Source organism: Oncorhynchus mykiss, chromosome 5, assembly GCF_013265735.2.
Source record: "Oncorhynchus mykiss isolate Arlee chromosome 5, USDA_OmykA_1.1, whole genome shotgun sequence".
NCBI classification, from domain to species: domain Eukaryota; kingdom Metazoa; phylum Chordata; class Actinopteri; order Salmoniformes; family Salmonidae; genus Oncorhynchus; species Oncorhynchus mykiss.
Window position 1 is genome coordinate 23,231,982 of NC_048569.1, and position 20,502 is coordinate 23,252,483.

The window sequence follows — 20,502 nt, forward strand, 5'->3', positions numbered from 1 at the left end:
GATGGGAAGGTAGAAGCGTAGAGAGGGAGGTAGAAGGGGAGAGGGGGAGGTAGATGGGGAAGGTAGAAGCGGAGAGGGGGAGGTTGAAGGGTAGAGGGAGAGGTAGAAGGGGGAGGTAGAAGCATAGAGGTGGAAGTAGAAGGGTAGAGGAAGAGATAGACAGGGGAGGTAGAGGGGGATGTAGACATGGAAAGGGGGAGGTAGACGGAGAGAGGGGGAGGGAAACGGGAGAGGTAGACAGGGAGAGGGGGAGGTAGACAGGGAGATGGGGAGGCAGACGGAGAGGGAGAGGTAGACAGGGAGATGGGGAGGTAGACAGGGAGAGGGGGAGGTAGACAGGGAGAGGAGGAGGTAGACAGGGGGAGGTAGACAGGGAGAGGTAGAGGTAGACAGGGAGATGGGGAGGTAGATGGGAGAGGGAGAGGTAGGCAGGGAGATGGGTCGGTAGACGGGAGAGAGAGAGGTAGACAGGGGGAGGTAGACAGGGAGATGGGGAGGTAGACAGGGAGAGGGGGAGGTAGACGGGAGAGGGAGAGGTAGACAGGGAGAGGGGGAGGTAGATGGGGAGAGGGAGAGGTAGACGGGAGAGGGAGAGGTAGACGGGAGAGGGAGAGGTAGACGGGAGAGAGAGAGGTAGACAGGGAGATGGGGAGGTAGACAGGGAGAGGGGGAGGTAGACGGGAGAGGGAGAGGTAGACAGGGAGAGGGGGAGGTAGACGGGGGGATGGGGAGGCAGACAGAGAAGGAGAGGTAGACAGGGTGATGGGGAGGTAGACAGGGAGAGGAGGTAGACGGGAGAGGGAGAGGGGGAGATAGACAGGGAGAGGGAGAGGTAGACAGGGAGAGGGAGAGGTAGACGGGAGAGGGAGAGGTAGACGGGAGAGGGAGAGGTAGACGGGAGAGGGAGAGGTAGACAGGAGAGGGCGGAGGTAGAAGCATAGAGATTGAAGTAGAAAGGTAGAGGTGGAGGTAGAGGGGAGGGTAGAGGGGGAGGTAGAGGGGAAGGTAGAAGGGTAGAGGGGGAGGTAGAAGGATAGAGAGGGAGGTAGAAGGGAAGGTAGAAGGGTAGAGGGGGAGGTAGAAGGGTAGAGAGGGAGATAGAAGGGAAGGTAGAAGGGTATAGGGGGAGGTAGAAGGGTAGAGGGGGAGGTAGAAGGGAAGGTAGAAGGGTATAGGGGGAGGTAGAAGGGTAGAGGGGAAGGTAGAAGGGTAGAGGGGGAGGTAGAAGGGAAGGTAGGAGGGTATAGGGGGCGGTAGAAGGGTAGAGGGGGAGGTAGAAGGGAAGGTAGAAGGGTATAGGGGAATGTAGAAGGGTAGAGGGGGAGGTAGAGGGGAAGGTAGAAGGGTGGATGGGGAATGTAGAAGCGTAGAGAGGGAGGTAGAAGGGGAGAGGGGATGTAGATGGGGAAGGTAGAAGCGTAGAGAGGGAGGTAGAAGGGGAGAGGGGGAGGTAGATGGGAAGGTAGAAGCGTAGAGAGGGAGGTAGAAGGGGAGAGGGGATGTAGATGGGGAAGGTAGAAGCGGAGAGGGGGAGGTTGAAGGGTAGAGGGAGAGGTAGAAGGGGGAGGTAGAAGCATAGAGGTGGAAGTAGAAGGTTAGAGGAAGAGATAGACAGGGGAGGTAGAGGGGGATGTAGACATGGAGAGGGGGAGGTAGACGGAGAGAGGGGGAGGGAAACGGGAGAGGGAGAGGTAGACAGGGAGAGGGGGAGGTAGACAGGGAGATGGGGAGGCAGACGGAGAGGGAGAGGTAGACAGGGAGATGGGGAGGTAGACAGGGAGAGGGGGAGGTAGACAGGGAGAGGAGGAGGTAGACAGGGGGAGGTAGACAGGGAGAGGGAGAGGTAGACAGGGAGATGGGGAGGTAGATGGGAGAGGGAGAGGTAGGCAGGGAGATGGGTCGGTAGACGGGAGAGAGAGAGGTAGACAGGGGGAGGTAGACAGGGAGATGGGGAGGTAGACAGGGAGAGGGGGAGGTAGAAGGGGAGAGGGGGAGGTAGAGGGGAGAGAGAGAGGTAGACAGGGGGAGGTAGACAGGGAGAGGGGGAGGTAGACAGGGAGAGGAGGAGGTAGACAGGGGGAGGTAGACAGGGAGAGGGAGAGGTAGACAGGGAGATGGGTCGGTAGACGGGAGAGAGAGAGGTAGACAGGGGGAGGTAGACAGGGAGAGGGGGAGGTAGACAGGGAGAGGAGGAGGTAGACAGGGGGAGGTAGACAGGGAGAGGGAGAGGTAGACAGGGAGATGGGTCGGTAGACGGGAGAGAGAGAGGTAGACAGGGGGAGGTAGACAGGGAGATGGGGAGGTAGACAGGGAGAGGGGGAGGTAGACGGGGAGATGGGGAGGCAGACAGAGAAGGAGAGGTAGACAGGGTGATGGGGAGGTAGACAGGGAGAGGAGGTAGACGGGAGAGGGAGAGGGGGAGATAGACAGGGAGAGGGAGAGGTAGACGGGAGAGGGAGAGGTAGACGGGAGAGGGAGAGGTAGACGGGAGAGGGAGAGGTAGACAGGAGAGGGCGGAGGTAGAAGCATAGAGATTGAAGTAGAAAGGTAGAGGTGGAGGTAGAGGGGAGGGTAGAGGTGGAGGTAGAGGGGAGGGTAGAGGGGGAGGTAGAAGGATAGAGAGGGAGGTAGAAGGGAAGGTAGAAGGGTAGAGGGGGAGGTAGAAGGGTAGAGAGGGAGATAGAAGGGAAGGTAGAAGGGTATAGGGGGAGGTAGAAGGGTAGAGGGGGAGGTAGAAGGGAAGGTAGAAGGGTATAGGGGGAGGTAGAAGGGTAGAGGGGAAGGTAGAAGGGTAGAGGGGGAGGTAGAAGGGAAGGTAGAAGGGTAGAGGGGGAGGTAGAAGGATAGAGAGGGAGGTAGAAGGGAAGGTAGAAGGGTAGAGGGGGAGGTAGAAGGGTAGAGAGGGAGATAGAAGGGAAGGTAGAAGGGTATAGGGGGAGGTAGAAGGGTAGAGGGGGAGGTAGAAGGGAAGGTAGAAGGGTATAGGGGGAGGTAGAAGGGTAGAGGGGAAGGTAGAAGGGTAGAGGGGGAGGTAGAAGGGAAGGTAGGAGGGTATAGGGGGCGGTAGAAGGGTAGAGGGGGAGGTAGAAGGGAAGGTAGAAGGGTATAGGGGAATGTAGAAGGGTAGAGGGGGAGGTAGAGGGGAAGGTAGAAGGGTGGATGGGGAATGTAGAAGCGTAGAGAGGGAGGTAGAAGGGGAGAGGGGATGTAGATGGGGAAGGTAGAAGCGTAGAGAGGGAGGTAGAAGGGGAGAGGGGGAGGTAGATGGGAAGGTAGAATCGTAGAGAGGGAGGTAGAAGGGGAGAGGGGATGTAGATGGGGAAGGTAGAAGCGGAGAGGGGGAGGTTGAAGGGTAGAGGGAGAGGTAGAAGGGGGAGGTAGAAGCATAGAGGTGGAAGTAGAAGGTTAGAGGAAGAGATAGACAGGGGAGGTAGAGGGGGATGTAGACATGGAGAGGGGGAGGTAGACGGAGAGAGGGGGAGGGAAACGGGAGAGGGAGAGGTAGACAGGGAGAGGGGGAGGTAGACAGGGAGATGGGGAGGCAGACGGAGAGGGAGAGGTAGACAGGGAGATGGGGAGGTAGACAGGGAGAGGGGGAGGTAGACAGGGAGAGGATGAGGTAGACAGGGGGAGGTAGACAGGGAGAGGGAGAGGTAGACAGGGAGATGGGGAGGTAGATGGGAGAGGGAGAGGTAGGCAGGGAGATGGGTCGGTAGACGGGAGAGAGAGAGGTAGACAGGGGGAGGTAGACAGGGAGATGGGGAGGTAGACAGGGAGAGGGGGAGGTAGAAGGGGAGAGGGGGAGGTAGAGGGGAAGGTAGAAGGGTAGAGAGGGAGGTAGAAGGGGAGAGGGGGAGGTAGAAGGGAAGGTAGGAGGGTATAGGGGGCGGTAGAAGGGTAGAGGGGGAGGTAGAAGGGAAGGTAGAAGGGTATAGGGGAATGTAGAAGGGTAGAGGGGGAGGTAGAAGGGTGGATGGGGAATGTAGAAGCGTAGAGAGGGAGGTAGAAGGGGAGAGGGGATGTAGATGGGGAAGGTAGAAGCGTAGAGAGGGAGGTAGAAGGGGAGAGGGGGAGGTAGATGGGAAGGTAGAATCGTAGAGAGGGAGGTAGAAGGGGAGAGGGGATGTAGATGGGGAAGGTAGAAGCGGAGAGGGGGAGGTTGAAGGGTAGAGGGAGAGGTAGAAGGGGGAGGTAGAAGCATAGAGGTGGAAGTAGAAGGGTAGAGGAAGAGATAGACAGGGGAGGTAGAGGGGGATGTAGACATGGAGAGGGGGAGGTAGACGGAGAGAGGGGGAGGGAAACGGGAGAGGGAGAGGTAGACAGGGAGAGGGGGAGGTAGACAGGGAGATGGGGAGGCAGACGGAGAGGGAGAGGTAGACAGGGAGATGGGGAGGTAGACAGGGAGAGGGGGAGGTAGACAGGGAGAGGAGGAGGTAGACAGGGGGAGGTAGACAGGGAGAGGTAGAGGTAGACAGGGAGATGGGGAGGTAGATGGGAGAGGGAGAGGTAGGCAGGGAGATGGGTCGGTAGACGGGAGAGAGAGAGGTAGACAGGGAGAGGGGGAGGTAGACGGGGAGAGGGAGAGGTAGACGGGAGAGGGAGAGGTAGACGGGAGAGGGAGAGGTAGACGGGAGAGAGAGAGATAGACAGGGAGATGGGGAGGTAGACAGGGAGAGGGGGAGGTAGACGGGAGAGGGAGAGGTAGACAGGGAGAGGGAGAGGTAGACAGGGGGATGGGGAGGTAGACAGGGAGAGGGGGAGGTAGACGGGAGAGGGAGAGGTAGACAGGGAGAGGGGGAGGTAGACAGGGAGAGGGAGAGGTAGACAGGCAGATGGGGAGGTAGACGGGAGAGGGAGAGGTAGACGGGAGAGGGAGAGGTAGACAGGGAGATGGGGAGGCAGACGGAGAGGGAGAGGTAGACGGAGAGGTAGACGGAGAGGGAGAGGTAGATAGGGAGGTAGTCAGGGAGAGGGGAGGTAGACAGGGAGAGCAGGAATATAGACACAGCTAGAACACAGCAGAGCCAGCAGTCACAGAGGGAGAGATGAGGAAAGAGGGAGAGACGGAAGGTAGAGAGTGTATAAAGAGGGAGATAGAGGGTAGAGGAAGAGAGGGCCAGGGGGAGATTTGGGCCAGTGGTTGTCATGCTAAGGTAATCTACAAATACTACTGAGTCACATAAACACTATCACAGAGAAAATAATAATAGTGCAGTCTGACAGTGTTGTTTTTAGTTCAATGTCCAGAGAGACACAATATTTTAAATGAGATGAATAAACACATTCTGTGTTTTCTATTTCAAGACAGATTTACCTGTCTAAACACTGCATGGGTAAATAGCAAGGCAAACATGTTGGTTCAGCCATAATTCCCCAAACGCTTTCGGTATCTGTTTCCACTGAAGGATGTGCTTCTCTCCAGATCTTCGAGTTGTTGTACACTGCCATCTAGTTGTCACAGATGAATGTGTAATTACAACGTAACAAACTGACTGGCTACATGGTGCATATACATGTTATAAAATGTTATTTCATTTTTTAAATTCCTCCCATATCGATTATTTTATAGCGTGGAAAGGGTCGAGAAAATAAATGATGTATATCTCTGCACAAATTATTGTAAGAATTATGGCCAGTACAAAACCACATTTGCTTAGAGATACCGTAGAGAATGGTTGTCAACCAGGTAGCATTAACATCACACAAAACAGTTAGCCAGCTATTACTAAGGATTAGGAACAGGCAGAACAATAAAATCAATTTGTCGACAGGTCTTTGCGAAGTTGCGTTTCCGTTTTTCACGTTTTCATTAATATGTCCATCCTGCGCTTCCGTAGTTAGCTACTGTCACATGAATGTTTTGTTGCGAAAGCTCAGCTTGACAGTTTCATGTCAAATTTCACGGGTCTTGGTTTGCCAGCTGGATCTCAAGTGGCAGATTTCCCTACTAAATAACAACGAGATATCCCCGACAGCTATTTTAAAGGCGTCAAGACGACCGTGATCTGGAAACGTCTCACGCCAAATGATTGTTAAGGCAAGATATAATCACATTCTCTGCTTGCTAACCTGAATTAGCTTGTCAGAATTGTTTACATGCAGGGGTCAGCTGTTTGTCATCAACAGCAGCAATTGCATATTGTGCCATGGTGCAACTTCTGACATCTGTCGTCTCCTTGTCATCAGAATCTCCTGCATAGCCATTAGCCAGTCATGCTGCGATGGATACTCGGTGGTCGGGAAGCACAGGGGTCTGTCGAGGTAATAGCTGGCTAACTGTTTTGTGTGATGTTAATGCTATAGTTACCTGGTTGTGTTCTTGTACTGGCTATAATTCTTACTATAATTTGTGCAGAGATATACATCATTCATTTTCTCGACCCTTTCCATGCTTTTCTCACTATTACTTACCTTCTCTTATGTGATTGAATTCACTGAGTGGCTTTTCAACCTGCTGTCTCTCGTCTCATTTTTATCCCTTATGTGTGCAGAAAAACCCTGTGCTATTCATTGGGGAGGAACAGCCCAAAAACTGGTTCACTGAACTGCAGGTGCTAAAAGGACATTTTGACATTGTTCGATTTCTGGTGCAGATTGATGACTTCAGGTAAGCACCTCTCCTCTCTCTCTCTCTCTCTCCCCCTCTCTCTCTCTACCATCTGCTGGACTCTATCTCTCAGTGTGATTGACAGCAGATCCTCTCCAAAGCAAACTTACAGAGCGTGACAAGAGCTTAATCATCACCACTGCTGGACTGTGTGTGTGTGTTTGATCTTCTCCTCAACAAATCTTTACTGGGTTGTGTGTATTTTATACTGTATGTGTGCGGTTACTCTATAGTTTACCCCTTTTCTTAACCCCCGCCTCCTACACACCTGCTACCCCACCTGCTCTTCCACCCCCCACTGACCACTGAATACATAGTTAACAGCCTTCACAGGTAATGCATTGCTTGGTGGAAGCATGCTGCGTGCTACTATGGTACAGTGGGTTTGCATAAGTGGTCTCATAAGTGCTTTCTAGCTGATCTGAGCGGTGTGTGTGTGTGTGTGTGTGTGTGTGTGTGTGTGTGTGTGTGTGTGTGTGTGTGTGTGGAGTTGGGTGGGTCCGGCAGAGCTTCACGCCTCGTCTACCTCAGTAATGACCCCCTCCTCTGGGCCTCGTCCTCTCCAGACAGGCCAGCAGCCGAGGGCAGGGGCCGGAACATTCTCACCAGATTGCTTTTCAAGTCCCAAAATGTATCCTTTTCCAGCCCTCGTTTGCTGGAAAGACAGTTCCTTTTCTCTTCTTTCTTCTATCTCATCCTTTACTCTTTCTGATCCTCTCATCCTGTAGGTTGGTTGTAGATGGGTAGGGGTCAGAGGTCAGGGAAAGGAGCTAAGCCTGAGGACAGGTGTTTTTAAGATCCCAGGGGAGTTAGTGGATTTTGTGGACAGTAGCTTACTCTCTGTTTCACTGAAACACATCCTTCTGGTTCAGTCATTTGGAGTTGATACATGTTTTTTCTCATTCATACCTGAAGAGTATTGGGTAATTATCACCATCATGCTTTGTTTTTAGCTGTGCTTTTAGGTGAGTAGCAGGACTGTAAGCAGGACCAGTGTTTTGTCATGTCATAAGTAGACATTGTTGTTTCCCAGGTTTGCGTCTGCAGGAGACGATGGTCTGGTGTTGGTGTGGAACGTTGAGGTGAGCCATTTGTCTGGGAGGGGAGATCAAGGGGGGTTGTAGGAACATATAAACATCCAACGGCTTTGAGCAAAAGCTGGGTAGACGGAGGGCATGTTGTCCGGTCCTCTGGCAGTCTCTATGGGGGTGCCACAGGGTTCAATTCTCGGGCCGACTCTTTTCTCTGTATATATCAATGATGTTGCTCTTGTTGCGGGCGATTCCCTGATCCACCTCTACGCAGACGACACCATTCTGTATACTTCTGGCCCTTCCTTGGATACTGTGCTATCTAACCTCCATACGAGCTTCAATGCCATACAACACTCCTTCCGTGGCCTCCAACTGCTCTTAAACGCTAGTAAAACCAAATGCATGCTTTTCAACCGTTCGCTGCCTGCACCCGCACACCCGACTAGCATCACCACCCTGGATGGTTCCGACCTAGAATATGTGGACATCTATAAGTACCTAGGTGTCTGGCTAGACTGTAAACTCTCCTTCCAGACTCATATCAAACATCTCCAATCCAAAATCAAATCTAGAATTGGCTTTCTATTTCGCAACAAAGCCTCCTTCACTCACGCCGCCAAACTTACCCTAGTAAAACTGACTATCCTACCGATCCTCGACTTCGGCGATGTCATCTACAAAATGGCTTCCAATACTATACTCAGCAAACTGGATGCAGTTTATCACAGTGCCATCCGCTTTGTTACTAAAGCACCTTATACCACCCACCACTGCGACCTGTATGCTCTAGTCGGCTGGCCCTCGCTACATATTCGTCGCCAGACCCACTGGCTTCAGGTCATCTACAAGTCCATGCTAGGTAAAGCTCTGCCTTATCTCAGTTCACTGGTCACGATGGCAACACCCACCCGTAGCATGCGCTCCAGCAGGTGTATATCACTGATCATCCCTAAAGCCAACACCTCATTTGGCCGCCTTTCCTTCCAGTTCTCTGCTGTCTGTGACTGGAACAAATTGCAAAAATCGTTGAAGTTGGAGACTTTTATCTCCCTCACCAACTTTAAACATCTGCTGAGCAGCTAACCGATCGCTGCAGCTGTACATAGTCCATCGGTAAATAGCCCACCCAATTTACCTACCTCATCCCCATACTGTTTTTATTGATTTACTTTTCTGCTCTTTTGCACACCAGTATCTCTACCTGCACATGACCATCTGATCATTTATCACTCCAGTGTTAATCTGCTAAATTGTAATTATTCGCCTACCTCCTCATGCCTTTTGCACACAATGTATATAGACTCTCCTTTTTTTCTACTGTGTTATTGACTTGTTAATTGTTTACTCCATGTGTAACTCTGTGTTGTCTGTTCACACTGCTATGCTTTATCTTGGCCAGGTCGCAGTTGCAAATGAAAACTTGTTCTCAACTAGCCTACCTGGTTAAATAAAGGTGAAATAAAAAAATAAAAAAAATAAACATTTGAAACGATAAAGCAAGAATAAAGGGTAGTAGTGTTTTAGTAACACCAATAGGTGGCAGTGTTGTGAATATATTTTGAATAATACGAATTGTTGTGTGTGTGTTTGTGTGTTCTCAGACAGGAGAGAGGCTGCTGGAACTAAGGGGTCACTCCCAGCAGATAACGGCCATGACAGCCTACACACACACCAGTGGAGAGAACACACACACCTCCCTCATCACAGCTTCCTCGGACCGCACCCTCAGTGTATCCTTACACACACACACACACACACACACACACACACACATAGAACCCTGTTGTTGTGTTTCCTGAGTGTTGTGGTTCAGCTGTGGGACCCAGAGACAGGCAACAGGGTTCAGACCGTCTCAGACCTCCAGTCCTCTGTCAAGGTATGTTCATCTGCTTTTCATCTGTTGGCAACACTTGCAACTCGTTACCATATGTTACCTAGTGCTGTGTGCTTTTTCAAGTTTCAAGTTTTTATTGTCATGTGCACAGTGAAGTACAGTGAAATGCCTTTCTTGCTCTTTCGCAACAATGCAGTAGTACATATTAGTAGTACTATAAAACTGTCAAGTAGAACTAAAACACACAAGAAATAGAAATAAGAAGAACATGAAAAGTAAGCAAGCTATATACAGGGTCAGTGCCCATACCATATTTACAATGTGCAGGGATCCTGGATCGATAGAGGTAGATATGTATAAGGGCATGTAACTAGGCATCAGGATATATGATAAACAAGAGTAGCAGCAGTGATGATTGCATATGAGTGTGTGAGCAAATGAAGTGTGTGAGTGTATTGGAGCATGACTGTGTTGAATGTACATAGAGAAAATGCAAAAGGCCAATGTAGATAGTCCGTGTAGCCATTTTGTTAGCTGTTTAGCACTCTTATGGCTTGGGGATAGAAGCTATCTTTGTTACCGAGTCCCAATTAAAGTAATTTTTTATATTTTACCGTTATTTAACTAGGCAAGTCAGTTAAGAACAAATTATTATTTTCAATGACGGCCTAGGAACGGTGGGTTAACTGCCTTGTTCAGATCGACAGATGTCAGCTCTGGGATTTGATCTTGCAACCTTTCGGTTACTAGTCCAACGCTCTAACCACTAGGCTACCTGCCGCTCTAACCACTAGGCTACCTGCCGCTCTAACCACTAGGCGACCCTGCAGCTCTAACCACTAGGCTACCCTGCCGCTCTGACCACTAGGCTACCCTGCCGCTCTGACCACTAGGCTACCCTGCCGCTCTGACCACTAGGCTACCCTGTCGCTCTGACCACTAGGCTACCCTGTCGCTCTGACCACTAGGCTACCCTGCCGCTCTGACCACTAGGCTACCCTGCCGCTCTGACCACTAGGCTACCCTGCCGCTCTAACCACTAGGCTACCCTGCCGCTCTGACCACTAGGCTACCCTGCCGCTCTGACCACTAGGCTACCCTGCCGCTCTGACCACTAGGCTACCCTGCCGCTCTGACCACTAGGCTACCCTGCCGCTCTGACCACTAGGCTACCCTGCCGCTCTGACCACTAGGCTACCCTGCCGCTCTGACCACTAGGCTACCCTGCCGCTCTGACCACTAGGCTACCCTGCCGCTCTGACCACTAGGCTACCCTGCCGCTCTAACCACTAGGCTACCCTGCCGCTCTAACCACTAGGCTACCCTGCCGCTCTAACCACTAGGCTACCCTGCCGCTCTAACCACTAGGCTACCCTGCCACTCTGACCACTAGGCTACCCTGCCGCTCTAACCTCTAGGCTACCCTGCCGCTCTAACCACTAGGCTACCCTGCCGCTCTAACCTCTAGGCTACCCTGCCGCTCTAACCACTAGGCTACCCTGCCGCTCTGACCACTAGGCTACCCTGCCGCTCTAACCACTAGGCTACCCTGCCGCTCTAACCTTTAGGCTACCCTGCCGCTCTGACCACTAGGCTACCCTGCCGCTCTGACCACTAGGCTACCCTGCCGCTCTGACCACTAGGCTACCCTGCCGCTCTAACCTCTAGGCTACCCTGCCGCTCTAACCTCTAGGCTACCCTGCCGCTCTAACCTCTAGGCTACCCTGCCGCTCTGACCACTAGGCTACCCTGCCGCTCTGACCACTAGGCTACCCTGCCGCTCTGACCACTAGGCTACCCTGCCGCTCTGACCACTAGGCTACCCTGCCGCTCTGACCACTAGGCTACCCTGCCGCTCTGACCACTAGGCTACCCTGCCGCTCTGACCACTAGGCTACCCTGCCGCTCTGACCACTAGGCTACCCTGCCGCTCTGACCACTAGGCTACCCTGCCGCTCTGACCACTAGGCTACCCTGCCGCTCTGACCACTAGGCTACCCTGCCGCTCTGACCACTAGGCTACCCTGCCGCTCTAACCTCTAGGCTACCCTGCCGCTCTAACCTCTAGGCTACCCTGCCGCTCTAACCTCTAGGCTACCCTGCCGCTCTGACCACTAGGCTACCCTGCCGCTCTGACCACTAGGCTACCCTGCCGCTCTGACCACTAGGCTACCCTGCCGCTCTGACCACTAGGCTACCCTGCCGCTCTAACCACTAGGCTACCCTGCCGCTCTAACCTTTAGGCTACCCTGCCGCTCTGACCACTAGGCTACCCTGCCGCTCTAACCACTAGGCTACCCTGCCGCTCTAACCACTAGGCTACCCTGCCGCTCTAACCTTTAGGCTACCCGCCGCCCTGCGTAATGTCTTATGTAATTACCTTTAACATGTAGTGTCTAAAATATCTGTTCATTTCAGTCATTTCAATAGAAAGTGATGAATGTTTTGTTGCTTAAATATTTTTGTATTGAACACATACAAGAAAGAAAACAAGATATACAGAACAAGTAAACAGAAAGCAGAGGGCAGATGCCACCCCCCATCATTTGGTAGAGGGAACTTTGTTCCTTTTCCAAAACAACAAGATATCTTTTTGTTGCCGAAATGAGACTAAGAGATGAGTTGTTTTGGGGGCTTGGTTAATCATTTTAGGGTTTCTGACACTCCCAGGATGATCAGAAGTGGGTCTGAGTCAATTAAAGACTCCAGAACCTCAGAGAGGATCCTACAAATTCCACACCAATAACCATGCAGGTTAGAGCATAGGGCACAGCAGTGGAGTAGTGTGACATTTATCACACAGGGGAGGTATCAGGAAATATCCTATGCAGTTTAGTTTTGGAATAGTGTAATCTGTGTAAGATCTTGAATTGTGTAAGACAATGTCTGGAGTTAATGGAGCAGGTGTGGATATACTTCCAGCTCTCTTCCCAGCCTGCTCCAGCAATGTCAGTCCCTAGCTCTTCCTCCCATTTAGCCTTAATGGCATCTGTAGAAGGTGTGCTAACAGATTGAAAAGCGTCATTTAGACGAGATATCAGTTTGTCTGAGGTGGGACACATTTTCATGGATCCGGCGAACATGGAAGGTTTAGCATTTCCAAATGTAGGAAGATGTTTTCTAACAAAGTCTCTAATCTGTAGGGGTCTGAAAAAGTTACTTCTGGGAAGATTATAGGTTTCCCTCAGCAAATCAAAGGAGGCAAAGGTCCCTTCTATATAAAAATCCTCTATGGTATTGATCCCTAATTCTCCCGATCGCGCAAAGGTGTTATCAAGGTTAGAGGGGACAAAGTACTTATTCTTCGCAGTAGGGAGCAGAATGATATTGGTATAAGGTCAAAATGGAACTTAGTTTGCTTCAGATACGGACTGTGCTATGTATAATAGGATTGTTACCATAAAGTGACATCTCCAAATTGACGGGACAAAATCACAGCGTCAATAGAAGAAGGGCGGCTATCCTCACGCTCCATGCTAAGCCAGCTGCGTCATCCAGACAACCATAAGAGCACAGAGGTTAGCGGACCAATAGTAAAATACACTGCTTAAAAAAATAAAGGGAACACTTAAACAACACAATGTAACGCCAAGTCAATCATACTTCTGTGAAATCAAACTGTCCACTTAGGAAGCAACACTGATTGACAATAAATTTCACATGCTGTTGTGCAAATGGAATAGACAACAGGTGGAAATGAGAGGCAATTAGCAAGACACCCCCAATAAAGGAGTGGTTCTGCAGGTGGTGACTACAGACCACTTCTCAGTTCTTATGCTTCCTGGCTGATGTTTTGGTCACTTTTGAATGCTGGTGGTGCTTTCACTCTAGTGGTAGCATGAGACGGAGTCTACAACCCACACAAGTGGCTCAGGTAGTGCAGCTCATCCAGGATGGCACATCAATGCGAGCTGTGGCAAGAAGGTTTGCTCTGTCTGTCAGCGTAGTATCCAGAGCATGGAGGCGCTACCAGGAGACAGGCCAGTACATCAGGAGACGTGGAGGAGGCCGTAGGAGGGCAACAACCCAGCAGCAGGACCGCTACCTCCGCCTTTGTGCAAGGAGGAGCAGGAGGAGCACTGCCAGAGCCCTGCAAAATGACCTCCAGCAGGCAACAAATGTTCATGTGTCTGCTAAAACTGTCAGAAACAGACTCCATGAGGGTGGTATGAGGGCCCGACGTCCACAGGTGGGGGTTGTGCTTACAGCCCAATGCCGTGCAGGACGTTTGGCATTTGCCAGAGAACACCAAGATTGGCAAATTCGCCACTGGCGCCCTGTGCTCTTCTCAGATGAAAGCAGGTTCACACTGAGCACATGTGACAGACGTGACAGTCTGAAGACGCCGTGGAGAATGTTCTGTTGCCTGCAACATCCTCCAGCATGACCGGTTTGGCGGTGGGTCAGTCATGGTGTGGGGTGGCATTTCTTTGGGGGGCCGCACAGCCCTCCATGTGCTCGCCAGAGGTAGCCTGACTGCCGTTAGGTACCGAGATGAGATCCTCAGACCCCTTGTGAGACCATATGCTGGTGCGGTTGGCCCCTCCTAATGCAAGACAATGCTAGACCTCATGTGGCTGGAGTGTGTCAGCAGTTCCTGCAAGAGGAAGGCATTGAGCACATTTGGGACATCATGTCTCGCTCCATCCACCAACGCCACGTTGCACCACAGACTGTCCAGGAGTTGGCAGATGCTTTAGTCCAGGTCTGGGAGGAGATCCCTCAGGAGACCATCCGCCACCTCATCAGGAGCATGCCCAGGCGTTGTAGGGAGGTCATACAGGCACGTGGAGGCATTACATCAAAGTTGGATCAGCCTGTAGTGTGGTTTTCCACTTTAATTTTGAGTGTGACTCCAAATCCAGACCTCCATGGGTTGATAATTTGATTTCCATTGATACTTTTTGTGTGATTTTGTTGTCAACACATTCAACTATGTAAAGAAAAAAGTATTTAATAAAAATATTTCATTCATTCAGATCTAGGATGTGTTATTTTAGTGTTCCCTTTATTTTTTTGAGCAGTGTATAACATTTGGGGTAGACAATCCTTCCATCTTGGACTTCCAGAGGTGTTTTTACCACTCCTGTGTGTTTTATAATCCCAGATGAATGGATTGATAATTGAGTCCAGTTGTTTATGAAAGGATTTAGGTATGAATACCGGGATGTTCTGGAATAGGTAAAGCAGTTGCGGGAGGAAGACCATTTTAATGGCATTAATTCTTCTGAGCAGGGAAATTCAATTGGAAGAGTTCTCCAAAATTGTACGTTTGCAGTTGTCTAAAAAAACAACACTATTTTGCTCAAAAAATATTTTTCTACTCTTAAGTGTGTACATTGCTGTATTTATATGTGGGATATTATTTTTCAACAAGCGAAGTTCATGGAGTGTGCGTCTTTAAATGTTAATTTGGGAGGGGGTTGCTAGGGGCAACAGTGCTGTTCCATATCTTTCCCTCACCTGTTTTCACCACCTAGCATACTGTTTCTATAAATACAGTCAGTTCAGGTTATATTTAGACATACTGTCTTTTTATGTCTGTGAACTCCACTATTAATTCAAATATTTGCAATTTTATTTTTTATTTTATTTCACCTTTATTTAACTAGGTAGGATAGTTGAGAACAAGTTCTCATTGACACTGCGACCTGGCCAAGATAAAACAAAGCAGTGCGACACAAACAACACAGTGTTACACATGGAATAAACAAACGTACAGTCAATAACACAATAGAAAAAACAAAGTCTATATACAGTGTGTGCAAATGGCGTGAGGAGGGAAGGTAATAAATAGGCCATAGTAGCGACGTAATTATAATTGAGCAAATTAACACTGGAGTGATAGATGTGCAGATGATGATGTGCAAGTAGAAATACTGGTGTGCAATAATGTAAATAAAAACAATATGGGGATGAGGTGGATAGATTGGTAGGCTATTTAGGTAAAAGGTGACTGGGGGTGGGGTTTATGCAACAATGGTAGAATGGTAATTAGTCTCCATAGGTTGATAATGACTGATACCCTTCTCCAAGTGATTCTATTGTTTAGGTGGAGATATAAGTGTGTGTGTGGGTGTGGGTGGGTGGTTGGGTACGTGTGTACTCTTATCGTTCTATCTCTGTTAGTGTCTGCTGGTGTTGGAGCGGTTATGTGTGTGGGTGTCGGGAGGAAATGAGTTGTGTGTGTGGAACAGAGACTTCCAGCTGCAGTGTCAGAGCCAGCACCACGACGACACAGGTAATAACACAGAGATCATGTTAGGATACATTCATTCATAATGCACTATTCACACATTAACCTCATGGTACACAGAGAAACCAGGATTACGGTTCAGTTGCCACAAAAGGGAGCAAACATTTTTAAAGGGAGGGAGTACTGTCTGATCTTGTCCATTTAGCACCACCTTTTCACTCCATTTGATAAAAGGCTTACTGTCGTTTGGGCTTATTTATGTATTTTAATCTCATATATGAAGGGATTCAATGTTAAGTCTTGTGTCTCAAGGAATCAGTGCCACGGTGGAGTTGCCTAAGAACTGTATAGCAGCAGCTATGGACAAAGATATAGGTGAGTTGTAATAGTAACCATGGTTGTAGTCCTGTATTCTTTATGAACCTTTGTGTTGTCCATGTATCTCTTCTGAACCAAGGTAAACACCCTCTCCCTCCCTCTGTGTAGTGATTTTCAGGCTGACCATGTCCACAGGGTCCCGGTTGTCTGTAGCAGAGGTCAGACGTCTATCTGACCACCAGGACAGCATCCACGCTCTCATCAACATCAATGGTCAGCCTTTATCTCTTCATCATCTCACATGTACATTTGACATGTTAGTCATTCAGCAGATGCTCTCATCCAGAGCCCCTTAGTGCAATAATTTCAAGATAGCAAGGTGAGACAACCAAGTATCACCGTCGTAGTAAGTACATTTTCCTCAATAAAGAAGTTATATGGATATGACCTAGCAGGTCTGATAGAGAGATCACTTTGCTGATGTCAAATACACTGAGTGTATTTGACATCAGTAAGGACACCTTCCTAATATTGAGTTGCACCCCTCTTCCTCCCTCTTGCCTTCAGAACAACCTCAATTCATCGGGGTATGGTCTCTACAAAGTGTTCCACAGGGATGCTGGCCCATTTTGACTCCAAAACTTCCCACAGTTGTGTCAAGTTGGCTGGATGTCCTTTGCGTGGAGGACCATTCTTGATACACACATGAAACTGTTGAGCGTGACAAATACACAATCAAAGTGGTGTTCTTGGCACCTACTACCATACCCTGTTCAAAGGCACTTAAATATTTTGTCTTGGTCATTCACCCTCTGAATGGCACACATACACAATCCATGTCTCAAGGCTTAGAAATCCTTCTTTAACCTGTCTCCTCCCCTTCATCTACACTGATTGAAGAGACATCAATAAGGGATCATAGCTTTCTCCTGGATTCACCTGGTCAGTCGTCAGTATGTTTTGGAAAGAGCAGGTGTCCTTAATGCTTTGTACACTCAGTGTATATTTCAGGTTGACTTGGTTTAACTTAAACTGAAGCTAAACTTTGACCGGGCAGTCTGGGATTTGAATTTCTGAGGTTCTACTTCACAAATTCTAACTCTATGGTATCTTCCTCCTTCCCCTCTTCCTCCTACTCTTCCTACTTGTCCTCTACCTCTTCCTTTTCAGATGGCCTATTTGCCAGTGGGTCCCATGTTGGCGAGCTGATCCTGTGGGACGCTGTTGATTGGACGATTATGGCCTATGAGCACATCCTGTGGGAGGAGTCTCAGACCGACACCCAGGCTGAGATCCGATTGGCCGCTCCGAAACCCAGTGAGATGTCCATCCAACAGCTGACATCCGATGGAGAGGTGAGTACCCAAAGTGTTTTGACATGGTGAGATTATTTTAGGTTGAAAGTTAGTGTTGTTAATCAAGTCAAGTCAACTGGTATTTAAGGTGCATTATCACAAGGTCTCATCAATACACTACAAATGAATGATCTTTTATCACCTCTTCCTCCCTAGCTGATGGTGGCTGCAGTGGGCAGTGGTCTGTATGTGTACAGCGTCATCACTAAGAGTGTTGTGGCCTACAGGAAGACAGCCCACGACTCCAACGTACTACACACCATGCTGCTGCCTGATGGGTAATCAAATCACACCTGCTCTTATTAAGAGACCCACTGTTTGCTGTTCCCAAGCTCTTTATCTCAGCCACAACAATGTTATCAAACATAATGGTCTTTATCAGGTTTCACACGTTACCTGTGTTGTTCTCTCTTCTGTAAGGTACATGTGTGTCACACTGCAGTGTTTTTATAGATTTCTTATAGTGTGTGTGTGTTGCAGGGGGCTGATGTCGTGCTCCGAGGATGGCAGTGTGAGGATTTGGGAGATGCAGGACCTCCTGTTACCTGCAGAACCAGCCTCAGCAGGTGAGTCGTGTACACACACACACACACACACACACACACACACAGACCCAGCGGAGTCAGGGTAGTGGTGGGATCAAAGGAGGGCTAGACAGACTATGGCAGTGATGTCACTAGCCTAGGCTAGCGTCTATACTAATCCTACACAGCTGCCTTTGAAGTGGATTGGAGCGCTCTTCTGAGTCTGAGCTGTGGTCCTTTCTCTCTTTCCCTCGCTTTCTCGTTCTGTTCATCCATCACTTCACCACAGCTCAGAGCTCAGAGTCTGTCAGTGTGATGCCTCCTTCTTGAAGCACTGTCATCAGTCAGCGAACACACACACTCAGCCAAATCACATTTCCTGACTTGGTTTTTCTTTTTGCACATCCACTGTAATTTATAAGGAAGGGAAATATAATTTTGGTCTTTTGGGATTTTTATGGCCTTTTTTATTATTAAGATAAATGTTTTCATGTGAAAAAATGTGACAAGCCCCTCAGGGGCAGGCGGTCTACAGTCACGTCTTATTGGATGGTTGTGGAATGTTTCTCATCCCAGAGCTGTGCCCACTGCTTGACATCTCGTGGTGATGACGTCGTGGCTGATAGAGTCCATGTGCCAAACCTGTCTGGTTGCCGAGTCCATCTGAAAAGTCACAGAATCAGCTTTCTATTCAAATCTCTCTCTGTCTCTCTCTTCTCTCTCTCTCTCCATCCTCCAGGGTTCTTTGGGATGTGGACTTTCGGCAGGTCCAATAAGCAGGCGGGGCCTCCTGTGAAGAAGGTTCTTGAACTCCCCAGTCTCAGAACATTGGAACTGACGGGCGACCTGATTGGACACTCAGGGGCCGTGCAGGTATGATGTCACGTAATAATCAACTGACAACATTTAGACAAATATCCTATTGATACATGTTACCATTTCTGTGTATTTGTGCGTTTTTTCTTGCGTGTCCTCTCCAGATGTTTGTGAGTTTTGGGGAGAAGGGTCTGGTAACATGTTCTACAGACCACCTGCTGATTGCATGGAAGAACAGAGAGAGAGAGTCTCACCTCCGCAGTCTCGCCCTCTTCAGGAAACTGGAGGAGAACGGGGGACTCTGACCACCCACCCCCACCTGTCAGTCACTAACACAATTATTTATGATTTTACAGAACACTTTCTACTGGAAGTTAAGGTTTTAAAGAGGGGTGGAATGTATTTGTTCCTAGGTGTTGTTATTTCACTGTCTCTGAGGTTCATGGATGTGTGTGTGTGTGTGTGTGTGTATATATATATATATATATATATATATGACACATCCATATATATATATAATGTGTACAATGTGATGGATATTTCTTTACCATGTTTGTTGGTTTAGTGATTTTACAACGTGTGAAATTCTGTGTGTTTCAAGTCTTCAATTTTAATCTGATGTTCTTCTATATGCCTGTCTTCAAGTTGGTCACACATTTATTTGATCTGATGTTCTTCTATATGCCTGTCTTCAAGTTGGTCACACATTTATTTGATCTGATGTTCTTCTATATGCCTGTCTTCAAGTTGGTCACACATTTATTTGATCTGATGTTCTTCTATATGCCTGTCTTCAAGTTGGTCACACATTTATTTGATCTGATGTCTGTCTGGATATTTTAACTATTTTAACCCCACAGTTGCTTGTTTTTTTAAAGCCTAAAAATGTCACAAATTAAAGATACAACTGGTCACAAACACCATATTGCAGGATATGTATATTGTTTCTCACTAATACATTTAAAAAGTATTGACAAAGAGAACCAAAATCAGATTTCTTCTGACAGAGACCAGGAAAGACTAAAATCATAACCACTCAACTCTGGAGGATCCACCCAGAGCAGCTTTATAAACAACTAAAGCCTCAAACCATAAAATCCTTCCAAAATACATATACTTTACAGTTGCCTTTTCACGGCCAATAATGACAAAACAATGAATAATTACTTTAAAAAATAGAGCTTGTATACATTAACGCTTGTTGAGTTTCTATTGGTTGTTCTGAAGGAAACAGATTGGCACGTTCTCCATATCCATTGATGCCAGTCTCTGACCAATGACAGAGCCTGGTTAACATGACATCACAGTAGATGTCAGCCATGCTCTCACCTCAGCTGAAACGGTTTGTTTTGGGGGGAAAAGAGAGGAAAGGAGGTGAAGCATGAGGGTGACATCAGATCTGAACACATCTAACTGAACAACTGAAACAAAAGTTTAAAAAAAAACATTGTTCTATTAAAAATAGATGAAGCTCAATGGACAGTCCACGGGACACTACATAGTGGGTTGTTGAAGTCAGCAGTAGCTAGGTAGTTTCCAGTGTCGTATATCAGTGAAACTATGAAAGCCTTGACAGAGTGAGCAATGGGAAGAGGCTTTAAGGCATTTGTCTTACCATGTTCTGAAACTAGCATACAGTCATTGTCAAACACACTGTTCTCTCCATAATACCTGTAGTGTTCACCTGTCGAGGGTCAGTCTCAAATGACACCATGTTCCCCACAAAGAACACTTCATTTGTCACTATATGGGGAATAGGGTGCCATTTGGGACATTAATATACTGTGATACTCTGACCAACCAGAGAACGAGGAGTTG

General features: G+C 48.6%; 1 protein-coding gene across 2 annotated transcripts; it reads left to right on the forward strand.

Annotated features, from left to right (window-relative positions):
- Positions 1–5,821: 5,821 nt before the first annotated feature.
- Positions 5,822–19,607, forward strand: wdr41 (WD repeat domain 41). 2 transcript variants are annotated; one of them, XM_036977075.1, is made up of 14 exons: positions 5,822–6,037; positions 6,187–6,261; positions 6,492–6,607; positions 7,641–7,689; positions 9,243–9,371; positions 9,455–9,517; positions 15,605–15,716; positions 15,984–16,046; positions 16,158–16,262; positions 17,160–17,344; positions 17,501–17,622; positions 17,825–17,910; positions 18,608–18,741; positions 18,849–19,607. In XM_036977075.1, exons 2-14 carry the CDS (start codon positions 6,214–6,216, stop codon positions 18,987–18,989), a joined length of 1,353 nt encoding a protein of 450 aa, XP_036832970.1. In that variant the 5' UTR covers positions 5,822–6,037; positions 6,187–6,213; the 3' UTR covers positions 18,990–19,607. The 2 variants fall into 2 exon arrangements, with proteins under 2 accessions (XP_036832970.1, XP_036832971.1); XM_036977076.1 differs by lacking the exons at positions 5,822–6,037; positions 6,187–6,261; positions 7,641–7,689.
- Positions 19,608–20,502: the final 895 nt, after the last annotated feature.

Coding starts and splice junctions, on each gene's coding strand:
- wdr41 (XM_036977075.1), top strand. CDS start 6,214: ATGCTGCGATGGATACTCGGTGGTCGGGAAGCACAGGGGTCTGTCGAG. Junction 16,047..16,157: donor AGCTATGGACAAAGATATAG/GTGAGTTGTAAT, acceptor CCCTCTGTGTAG/TGATTTTCAGGCTGACCATG. Junction 18,742..18,848: donor GACACTCAGGGGCCGTGCAG/GTATGATGTCAC, acceptor TGTCCTCTCCAG/ATGTTTGTGAGTTTTGGGGA.